General features: G+C 38.5%; 1 protein-coding gene across 3 annotated transcripts in view; it reads left to right on the forward strand.

Annotated features, from left to right (window-relative positions):
- The first annotated feature begins 2,328 nt into the window (after positions 1–2,328).
- The window catches only part of TMPO (thymopoietin), a 31,863-nt gene continuing 21,859 nt past the window's right edge, over positions 2,329–12,332 (forward strand). For all 3 annotated transcript variants that reach the window (XM_004381247.3, XM_023735738.1, XM_004381246.2), the window contains exons 1-2: positions 2,329–2,886; positions 11,232–11,358. In XM_004381247.3, the coding sequence (XP_004381304.1) occupies positions 2,608–2,886; positions 11,232–11,358 (406 nt within the window). In that variant the 5' untranslated portion in view covers positions 2,329–2,607. The remainder of the gene's footprint in view (positions 2,887–11,231; positions 11,359–12,332) is intronic.

The raw sequence follows: 12,332 nt of genomic DNA on the forward strand, positions 1-12,332 counted from the left end.
TTTTTTTTGGTTTGGATCCTCTCCTCTGGTGGCTCTCCCTGGCAGCTAGCTCTGTGACTTCAGCATTGTGCTCTTAAAAATAAATAAAACCATTGCCATCAAGTCAGTTCCAACTCACAGTGACCCTATAGGACAGAGTAGAACTGCCCCATAAGGTTTCCAAGGAGCAGCTGGTTAGCAGCCAAACTCTTAACCACTGCACCACCAGGGATCTAAAGGGTTGCCATGAGTCAGAATCGACTGGAAGGCAATGGGTTTGGTTTTTTCATTGTACTCTATTCACATCAAAAGTAGGAAGCCAAAAAATTTTTTTTAGGTAGATTATCTTCAAACATCAATGAAGTCTTCTCATCTAAGGACCCACTTCAGGGACTTCACTGCCATGTATCTGACAGCTGTCAGAACCTGGAGCCCCTTCTATGTACTCCACCGAGTCAGTTATCAGATCTGATAACTAACTCTTTTCAGTTACAGCAGCAAAACTACCTCTTAAAAACTGTTAGTATAGTAAGGCCAGAGCCAAACTCTCTTTAACCAGCAAGGTAAGAATTTAACAAGATGATTTGTTAATTTAAACAGGCTAGAATAGATTCAGGAACTTTTTGGCCTTGCAGAGATAATGGTCAGGCCTTTATTGCTTTATCCATTATACTTTGAGACTATACTCGAAGAAATAACTGCACCGTGGCAGATTATTGGGGCACACAGCAGATTGGAACCCTCCCATATGAATTACATTTGCTGGGGTTACCAGTCACTGCAATATCATGGCCCTTTGCCTCTCACCTCAATTCCTCCTCTGAAGATAAATACAGTACTTGCCTATTTGCCCAAGGAAGCTGTGGGGGAAAAAAAAAAAGGTAACTTTTACAAGGTACCCTAAAAACCGACATCACTTGCTAATGAGAATGTAATTATTAACTTACATTATTGAGCTTAATATTATTACTTAAATGTATATGAATAGTGATGTTTCTAGAAAACAAAGCTGCCTCTAGAAAAATAATCCTATTTGCAGTAAATGTTTCCTCAATTTGAACAAAATAAAATGACCTAATTCACACAAAACTTTTAGTGAAAAGGTTTATTCCAACTTAAAGAAATGTGTAGAAATCATTTTAAATAGGTAAACTTTTTTTTTTTTTTTTTTTTTTAAAGCAGCTTATAAAGCATAGTCTGGTGGTCAGAATCTGGGCAAACTATGAAGATACCCTAACACCGAGGTCAGCTTCTTTTCTTGGAAGAAAGCATTTTTAAATTGTACATACATACATACATATACATGTATGTATTCATAAGAAATAGTAATATTTGTCATCGATGGTATTTGTTTTCTGGAAAGTATTTTAACTGTAGTAAATTTCAGAGATTTTACCAGGTTTTAATTTGGATCAGTAATATGGGTCTGATTAGGGTTCCCGGCCTATTGTGGGTCGTTAGGCTTCCCCTAAGATTAAAATCTAGTATTCACCTTGTCAGCTGTCTTAAATTGCCCATGAAGGGTTTCCCAAATGTTTCTTTTTATTTCACTGCATTATTAAACACGAGGCTTGATTAAGTTGTGGTAAAATACTTAAGGAAGGAAATCTAACCCAGAGACTGCACTTCACTAAAATGCATGCAAGGATTTGCCTTGACCTCTCAACTAACTCTTCAAATGAAATAATTTAGAAATGCCTCAAACTTTAGGCTAAGAAGTGAATGGAAAATTCAGCAAGAAAATACCGTCACAAATTCAAACACACTTCAAAGGGCCCAGAAGTAGAGGTTTGGACTTTCCTGAATTTCACGAACAAAAGAAGCGTTTGCGAGCAGAAAGAAGGGGATTTAACTCCATACCCTTCCTTCCTTTCCCCCAAATAAATCAAATCATACGAGTGCCTACCAACATGCTTTTCTTTTCTTTCCTTTCAGGACTAGCGTTTGGGGAAGCAAACTCTGGGGTTATTCTTCGGTGGATCAGTGTCCTGGGGTAGAGAAAGGCCCAGGCAAGGGTCCTCACTGCTGGCATGAATTTCGGCCCGTTTGTAGGTGATCGACCCCAAAGAGAAAAGCTTCTTCCCAAGTAGGGGGAGGAAAAGAAAACCGTGCACAAAAGCACTACGACTAGTCCCTTATCAGAATCTACAGGGAAGGGTGGAGAAAAGGGAAATAGAAACAGGCCGTGCCCCTTAGCCGAAGCCTCAGCTCCCGCCCGAGCGGCTTTTAAACTGCGTTTCTACAGCCTTTCGCACCGCGCCGCGGCTAATGGAACCCGCGCGAGCCGTCCCGCCAATCACCGCCGCGCTTCCTCCCGCCGCCGGCCAATGGCGGCTCGTGTTCTTGGGGCGTGGGCGAAGCAGGGTGCTCTCCTCTTGTCTGTAGTGTGTTTATTGGGGTTTGTGTAGGGTTCTATTTTGGCCGCACTTGGATCGTGGTTCTGCTCTAGGGCTTTGTGTCGGATTTCTGCTTTGCTTCGGGTCTGTGAGTTTTTGGTTTGCTTCGCCGTGCTCCTACCTGGCGAGAATCGTGAGGCTCGGAGGAGGCAGCGCGGCCCCCGGAGAAGAGAGAGCGCGCCGGCGTGAGCGGTGGGTGTGAAAGCTGCAGGGAAGGGGATTCGCCGCGGAGATGCCAGAGTTCCTGGAAGACCCTTCGGTGCTGACGAAAGAGAAGTTGAAGAGTGAGTTGATCGCCAACAATGTGACGCTCCCGGCCGGGGAGCAGCGCAAAGACGTCTACGTGCAGCTCTACCTGCAGCACCTCACCGCGCGCAACCGGCCGCCGCTCGCCGCCAGCGCCAACAGCAAGGGGCCCCCGGATTTCTCCAGCGATGAGGAGCGCGAGCCCACCCCGGTTTTCGGCTCCGGAGCCGCCGCCGCGGGCCGAAGCCGCGCCGCCGTCGGCAGGGTAAGGACGCCCGGCCCGGCCGCGCAACCCTCCTGCCTGGCCGGGTCCACAAAGGCGGGCGGTTGGCGGTTGGCGGTTGCCACCGCGCGCTCAGCCTCCCGCCCCCGCCCCTCCCTCCTTGGCTCCCCCTCGGGCGTCCTTGGCGGCGGGGTGCCCCGCTCCTGTTCGTACAGCTCAATTTCTGTCTCTGCTGGCTCCTGTCTCGTGCTCCGCCGCGTCGGGGTTGCAGGCTTTGTAAGGGGGGGGGGGTGCTGGAGGTAAGAGTCCAGAAGTTGGAGGCGCAGGGCTTGCGTGTTTTGAGGTTGTGTGTCTCGGAGATTTGAAGTTTATGTGTGTTGTTAATTTGCACGTGGGTGATTGGCCTGTGCGTGTAATTCGGTATTTCTCGACAGCTGGCCGCCAGTAGTAGGTATTTAGACAAAGACTTCGTGCTCTTTTCAAAACCTTACGGAGGGTCAGCCCTAAAATGCAATAGGTTGCGATCGAGCGTTTTCCCGCTTTAGTAACTGAAATGACTAGTAACAGTCGCAGAGCGCTCCCTGGAGGGCAGTCTGTTACATACTAATTTCTGATCTAAATTTGAAATAAGGAAATTCCCGCCTTTTTATGTTTTTGCATATGGAGGGCTTTTTGAACCGTTTAGTTTTTTGTCATAAACGCTTAAATATTTGAAAATTCTAGTTACTGAAGGTTTTTTTTTTTTTTTTTTTGTAAATGTGTGAGGCAAGGAAGGATTTCGGAATCAGGAAAAATGTTGATTTCATAACATTCTTGTATTACAAATTTGGAATGTATGATCCCGGATGAATCTCACATTGGCTCCAGCAGGTGCATATTTTGTTTGAGAATAATTTGGTTTTTGTTCAGTTGTGTTTTTATATATTATTTTGTTGGTTTGAATCTGCTAAATTATGCTTTACATCGGAATAGAAAGTAGTTCAGAGTTCCACTGCTTATAAGATATTGAATGGGGAGTTCGGAGTTGTTGCTTCTGGTTACTGGTGTAACTCAGATTGCTTCTTTCAGAGTTATAATTCTCTGTGTTCTTTTTTTTTTTTTAATTTATCTGATGTGTTTTCCTAGATTATCCAGCTGGAAATGAAAGATGTAATACACACATGGAAATTTCATTGAAAATCTTAGCCTGGTCTTTAGAGAAATTGAAAATCTTACAAATATCTTAAGTCGGTGCCTGGCACATAGTTGTTCAGAAAATAAAAGACCAACCCCATCTTACTTTTTCTAGTCTCTCGTTTTTATGGATTTGAAGAAAGCCACTTTATCCCTCCATAATAAACAAATTTATTTTTGAATAAAGCGTATCCCTCATTCATTTTCCCTTTTCCCCTCTGGGAAAAAAAATAGTCTCTGTAGGACCCTGTATTAATCTGTGTAGATTTATTATTTTGATGATGATTATTGTTTGGTTTTGTTGTTTTTCCTTCAGTAACTTTTAAAAGAGAATATGCCCCCATCTACCCTGTTGTTTGGGAGGCGAGAAGATCTGAAAATAAAGATTTTAAATCTGTGTTCAGTTACACAACTTTTGAGTGCCTACCATGTGTTCTTAATCATTGAAGAGCAATTTTTGTAGGCCCCAGCCATGCCCATAATAATTTAATTTCTTCGATTTTATATATATATATATTTAAATTGTATTTTAGATGAAGGTTTACAGAACAAATAGTTTCTCATTAAACAGTTAGTACATATATTGTTTTATGACATTGGTTAACAAGCCCACGACATGTCAACATTCTCCCTTCTCGACCGTGGAGGACACTTTTTTTTTCCCCCCTGGTGAAAATATACATAGCCAAAGTTACACCATTTCAAAAGTTTCTACATGTACAATTCAGTGACATTGAGCACACTCTTCCAGTTGTGCTGCTATTCTCACTATCCTTTTCCAAATTATTCGATCATCATTATCTTCAACTCACTGTCCCCTAGGCTTCCCATCAAACCTTTTGAGTTCCTGTCGTCAATTTGATCTCATAGATAATTCTTTTTTTTTTTTTTTGTACCTTAGATGAAGGTTTGGAGAACAAATAGTTTCTCATTAAACAGTTAGTACACGTATTGCCCTATGACAGTAGTTAACAACCCCACGACATGTCAACACTGTCCCTTTTCAACCTTGGGTTCCCTGTCACCAGCTTTCTTGTCCCCTCCTGTCTACTAGTCCTTGTCCCTGGACTGCTGTGCCTCATTAGTCCCGTTTTGTTTTATGAGGCTGTCAATCCCTGGCTGAGCAATGAACTTCGAGAGTGACTTTACCACTGAGCTAAAAGGGTGTCCGGGGGCCATACTCGGGGTTTCTTCAGTCTGTCGGGCCAGTAAATCTGATCTTTTTTTTTTTTTCTGTAAGTTGGAATTTTGTTCTACGTCCTTTTCCAGCTCTGTCCAGGACCCTCTACTGTGGTCCAGGACCCTCTACTGTGATCCCAGTCAGAGCAGTCAGTGGTGGTAGCCGGGCACCATCTAGCTGTACTGGACTCAGTCTGGTGGAAGCCGTGGTAGCTGTGGTCCGTTAGTCCTTTGGACTAATCTTTTCCTTGTATCCTGTTGGCTTCATTCTCCCTTGCTCCCTAAGGAGTGAGACCAGTGGAGTATCTTAGGCTGCTCAGAGGCTTTAAAGACCCCAGACGCTACTCACCAAGGTAGAATGTAGAACATTGTCTTTATAGACTGTGTTCTGCCAGTTGAGCTAGATGTTACCTGAGACCATGGTGCTCACAGCCCTTCTCCCAGTAATTGAGTCCCTCAGGGAGTTTGGATGTGTCTATGGAGTCTTCGATTTTTTATGTGATGATCTACCATGTTATTTATTCATGTTACTTCAACAAATTTTCCATGTTACTCAAGTCGATCAGCACCATGTAAAATAAGTTCTGGGTGAAAGAAATCAACATTTTAAGCATATCTACCATGGTGCCGTGCTAAGCTCTTCATATCTATTTAATATTTTGATTACCTCCATGTAGAAAAAAATTAATTCATAGCCATAGATTTTGAGTCTGATACATGTTTTTACTAGGCATAGGAAAAATTCCTTGAATTTACAGGAAAGGAACCTTAGGGCATTTACAATAATTGGTCTGTAAAATTATTCTGCCTTTTGAATTAATTTTATATATACTATGCTTTAGTCATTAACTTCATTTATAACAACAGTGTAGTTTCACATTTCTTGAAAGGAGAAAGCCAAATTGTTTAAAGTAAACTTTGTACTTGAGATTTACAGAGAAGGCAGATTTTTTAAGTGGTGAATGTTTAATGTTTTAAAACAAACCAAACCTTAGTATGTATTTGACTAAGATTAAATATTTGCATAGCATAAACTTCCTATTTAATCATGGGTTTATGAAGAATAGTTTTACTAAAAGGAGAAATTGTTCATTTCAGTCATCTCTACAGTCTCTTTTCTTAGATTCACTTAGTTTGATATGACAAAAATATTTTCGTTTTCAGAATTTGATTTTGGTTTTTAGTTTCTCATTTCTAAGTTTTGTTGTTGGTAATTTTATGCATCTCAATGATATCAGTAGTTTTAGGTGTTGAAGTTATCTAGATTGTGGACACATAAATTGCCAACATTTACAGAATTGGCAATCTGCCTTTTTGTTCCAAGGTGCAAAGTATGAAGGTTTAGTAGATATTTGGGATCTAGTGGACTATGAATTCTTGACAGAAGATGTTTAAAGACGTGGAACAGAACCATAAAAAAAGTATGTTAAAACCCAAAACCGTGTTGCCATCAAGTAGATTTTGACTCATAGCGACCCTATCTGACAGAGTAGAACTGCCCTGTAGGGTTTCCAAGGAGCAGCTGGTAGATTCAAACTGCTGACCTTCTGATCAGCAGCTGTAGCTCTCAACCACTGCATCACCAAGGCTCCAAAAAAGTATGTTAGTAATGGTAAATGTAAATTAAATCATAATTTGACCACTATACACTACAGTAAAATGTTAAGGGTACTAACCTCCAAATCAGGGCTATATAGAGTGGCATTCCAAGTCTGCCACTTATTCACGTGACCTTGAACTATGAACATCACCTCTCAGATCCTCAGTTTTTACCTGGAAAATATGAGTATATCTAATAGTTACTTAATAAGGTTGGAGATTACATGAGGGTACGTATGTAGTGTTTAGTGCTTAGTAACCAATACCTATCACAAAATGTGATTTCTGAATTTATTGTCTTTAATGTCAGAACAATACAGTGGAAAGTTACTATAATACCTTTTTCAGAATTGGAAAAGAACGTGAAAATGATTTATAAAGTCTGTTAAATGTAACTGTATAGTGTAGTACATAGATTGCCTGAGTTAACCATATGACCTTGGGCTTCAGTTTCCTCACTTGTACAATGGGGATAGTAGTATATCTCATAGGATTGTTAGAATTCAATAAAGTATTACATACATATAAGGCACTTAGAACACAGCATGGTACATAATAGGCACTCGATAGAATATATTTTATAATAATTATTGTTACTAAAGTGTCTGGGCTACTAAAGGTAGAGATTAATGAAATTAGCGTAAGTCATAGATATCATTATGGAACTGGATTTTAAAAAGATGTGAGAGATCATCTGGTAGCTGGGAGAAACTAAGAATAATTCTGGCACATAATTAGGTACCAGTATTTTTCATTAATTTTTTACTAAATGAAGCTCTCAGAGGTTAAGTGATTCACTTAAAGGAAGAAAGCTATCTGGAGGCAGAAATCAGTACAATTTATGATTCCTTCTCCCTGAATGAAATTGCTGGCTTGCTGATCATGTACATTACACTACCTATCTCCCAATTTCTTTTTTATTATTAAATTTGACATTTTATAAAATGGCATTACTTCTCTAGAACGTTCTATAGATTAAGACTCCTTTGTACAGCTGAAGTGTTTCATTATTTGCTTTAAGAAAATACGGGTATAAGGAAGTTGATTTCCTACTTTGATTTGATAGGCCTGGGTTATTTCTTCATAAGAAATGGATTTTCAAACATAAGTAACTTATTTTTCCCTCCCCACGTGGCACTTTCATTCATTCAGTAATTCTTTCAACAAAACATTTATCAGGTGCCTATTTCTGTGTCAGGCACTCTTTTATTTTAGATGCTTGAGATACAAAAATGAATAATAAGACACTACTCCTGCTTTCTGATGCTCTCAACTGGCAGCATTTATTACATCTGAGATATACATTAAAAATACAGATTCTTGGCCCAAGATTAGGAATCAGAATTGAGGTTTTGAAAATAAACCAGATTTGGGGACTACTGTAAGGTTCAAGGAGTTCACCATCTGGTGAAGATAAAACATGTATATAAACAACTAATACGAAGTAGGTAGATTGTGGTGTCAAAGAAATTTCTTGAAAACCCCAGGCTGTTGCTGCAAGAAATGGGAATTCCTGAATGTTCTGTTGATAATAAAATTTGAATGTTATGGTGGGAGGGATTGTCTACAAGCAATATGAACCTGATTGATCTTTTTCTTATTATTTAAAGTATTTGTGTTATGTAGTGAAACCTGTGAGAGCCGGAAGTTGGCGAGACTGCCTTTTCTGGGTCTTGCAAGTTTTCCGCCTTTGACAGGGTGCAGTCTTAACCACTTTTAATATGGCTCGTTTTAGTGGGAAATATTTTAATTTTCCTTTTCTAACAGGTTTCCACCTTACAGTTTCTGGCTTTTGCAGTTTTACTGTATAATGGAGTTTTTGCTCCCTAGTCTGTCCACTGCTTTTTGGAAAAGTCAAGTAGGTCATGAAAATGGGTCTTTTTCATTAAGAAGTCTTCTCTAAAGAATTCAAGGCTTTCACTGTAGAACTCTTAGACTCTAGGCAGTTATTTTGACATCAAGGTATGGATTGCTTCAATATTTGAGCCCAGTAATTCTAGATCAGCACTATATATGTGTGTGTAAGGCTTCTGAAAGTGCCCTCTTTACAACTTCACAGCCTTTTTTTTTTTAACCTTTTTTAGAAAATTTATTGTAGTAAAATGTATATAACAAAATTTACCATCTCCATTTTTTAAGTGTACAATTCAGTGACATTAATTGCATTCATAGTGTTGTGCAACCATCACCACTATTTCCAAAATTTTCCAACACCCCAAACAGAAAAACCCCAAGCAGTAATTCCCCACTCTCTCCACCCCACAGCCCCTGGTAACCACTCATCTACTTTGGTCTTTATATATTTGTCTATTCTAGATATTATATAAATGGGAACTTAAAATATTTGTCCTTTTGTGTCTGACTTATTTCATACAGCATAATGTTTTCAAGGTTCATCCATGTTGTAGCATGTATCAGAACTTCATTTCTCTTTATTGCTGAATAATACTCCATTGTATGCACATACTACATTTTATTCCTATCTTTTTTTTTTTTTTTCATGGTTGTGAAAATAGGAGTCCCTGCGTGGCGCAAATGGTTAAGTGCTCGACTGCTAGCCTGAAGGTTGATGGTTCAGAGCCACCCCAAGGGCACCTGGGAAGACAGGCCTGGCGATCTGCTTTGTTTTCAAAGGTCACAGCTTTGAGAACCCTATGGTGCAATTCTACTCTGCACACATGAGGTCACCGTGAGTCAGAATTGACTCAACATCAGTTCACAACAAAAAATACATATAATACATTTGCAATTCAACATTTTTTAAAATTATGCTTTAGGTGAAAGTTAAATTTCTCATACAAAAATTTATACACATTGTTTTGTGACGTTAGTTGCAATCCCCACAGTGTGACAGCACACTCCCCCTTTCCACCCTGCGTTCCCTGTGTCCGTTCAACCAGTTGCTGTCCCTTTCTGCTCACAGCCATTTTTTTATGAAAGATTTCTCATGCCTTGACATTGTTCTTATTAGCCTATGTAAAAGAAATGTATTCTTCATAATCTTGCTTTCTGTGAAGTATTTAAAATTTTTATTTGTCAAAAACATAAAAATTCTAATACCTGTCAGATAATGCCTGTGTTTTTTTCCCCACAACATGATTAGAAAGTAATGAAGCCATACAACTTAATAATTTTAGCCATTTTGCATAAAATATTTCTAGGATGCAGTGTTGACTCACCTGCTTTCTTTAATAATAATTTGAACCCAAAATGACTTTGCCTGATTTTTATGACCATTATTTAAATAGCCATTTTTCTCTGTTGTTCAGTACTCTGGTGCTTTCTGGGATAAGTGAGGCTATTTGCCACAACCCTAAAAGGTACTCATATTTTTGCTCTCTTCACCTGTTTAATTTCGAACATTTATATAGTTTTTCTAATAAATACTGCCATTGCTTAAGTTATTTTAAAGACTCCTTTTGAAATTTCCCTTAAAGCTTGTTCTCCGTTCTTTTGACTATTAGTGAAATGATCATATAGAACTAAATTTACGTGAATAAACTGTGCCAGAGGTGATGTGCAACCGTGAAGTCTGTCTGACTTCCTTCACGGGTCACAAACTGGTTACTAAAGCAACCACAAACTGTGATGTTACAAGGAGACTATTCATTTGGGCTTCATAAGTTCTGATATATTTGTTTAAAGGAAATCCTTTTTTATATAATTAAATATAAATGTTTCTGGTAAAGTCTTAAACTTTTCTTGATTAATGTAAACTTTTAAGGATTATCAGAAGAGGTCAGTAGTAATTTACAATTACGTCGATGAAAGTGTTTAAACCCAGTCACACTTCACTTTGCATCTTTCATGCTGATACGTCTTCCTTGCCATTGGGAGTTAAATGCTTTAAGAAATACAATACATATAAAGATTATTTAAAGGAAAACAAGCATGTAGTTTATTATAATATAGATATATAATGTAATCGAAAGTCAGTTTTAATTTTTTTGTTGTTGCCATTCTTTTTGATTTTTGATTCCACTACCTCTCCTTTAGATAGGTAATCCAGACCGACTGTTTTAAGAATGTTGTTGTTATGTGCCGTCAAGTACAAGTACGATCCCAACTCATAGCAACCCTGTAGAGCAGAGTAGAACTGACCCATAGGGTTTCCAAGGAGCGGCTGGTGGATTTGAACTTCTAACCTTTGGCTAGCAGCTGTAGCTCTTAACCACTGCTCCGCCAGGGCTCCATTTTAACAATATTGCCTTTAAAATTTTAGTTGCTTGATTGACTACTATGTTTGCACAGTTAGAATTGAACTTAGAAAATTTCTCCAGATAATGCATTGCTTTTAATTTAATCAAATTGCTAAGACCTAAAAATCAACTTGAGGGTGAATTTGCATGTTTATCACAATAATTGTATATAGGGTGTTATAGGTAAATGAACACTTTCTAATTCATGTGGAAATGATAACTGGACTTTGTTTACAGAAAGCCACAAAGAAAACTGATAAACCCAGGCTAGAAGATAAAGATGATCTAGATGTAACAGAGCTCACCAATGAAGATCTTCTGGATCAGCTTGTGAAATATGGAGTGAATCCTGGCCCTATTGTGGGTAAGTTGGTAAAATTCTAATTATCTTTTCTGTGAAGCAGTACCCCAGATTTTTTTCCCTTCGCTAGCAGTTAGAGTTTAAACTCTAAAGACTAGTTTGTCCTATATTATATTAATTATATGACCAGGACATCAATTTTGTTAAATATAAATGAAAGAAATAACAGGGTAGAATTGAACCAGGTAACCTCCAAAATTACTTCCATTATTGAAATTGTTTCATGCAGTGATTATATCACATTATCTAGTGAGACCATATGGTTCCAGTATTATCTATATATGAGAATTGAGGAAAAACTGAGGTAACATAACTGGCCAGATTCATCCAGATCAGCAAGTTGGTGACAGACTTATGAATAGAACTCAAGTTACTCAATTCCTAGTAGCATAGTATCCTTTTTCAGTTATGAACGGTGCTTTTAAAAAGTCATGTCTTGATTGGAATTCAAGATACCCTTAGGAACAAATTTTGATTGTAAAAAAAAACTTTGAACTATGGATTTCCATCATTTCGTTACTTGTAGGTTTATGATCTTGCAAGGCCTTAATTTTGTAGGGTTTTGGCAGTAACTGGTGACGCGCTCGACTGCTAACCAAAATGTCAGTAGTTAGCAGCTGCTTCTGAGGGAGAAAGATGGGACAGTTCTACTTATTCTATAGAGTTGCTGTGAGTCAATATCTAATCAATGGCAGTGGGTTGGGTTTGGTGGTAACCTCAAGATGAGAAAAGTCCGTTTTGATCTGAGCTGTGTAACATTTTGAATACTGTGGAGATTTGGGGATTTGTTTTTTGCTTAGAATGTTTCTTTTTGGTTGTTTTATTTAATATGACATTTTCAAATAGATAATAATAAACCTGTTAATATAATTACCAGTAGACATTTGGTACTCTTTAAATATTTTATTTAAAATTCCAAAAGAGACATGAAAATGTGTATTATGTATCAACATAACAGTAAATTAGATGTTCATCTT

This window comes from Trichechus manatus, unplaced genomic scaffold (genome assembly GCF_000243295.1).
Source record: "Trichechus manatus latirostris isolate Lorelei unplaced genomic scaffold, TriManLat1.0 scaffold00081, whole genome shotgun sequence".
Taxonomy (NCBI): domain Eukaryota; kingdom Metazoa; phylum Chordata; class Mammalia; order Sirenia; family Trichechidae; genus Trichechus; species Trichechus manatus.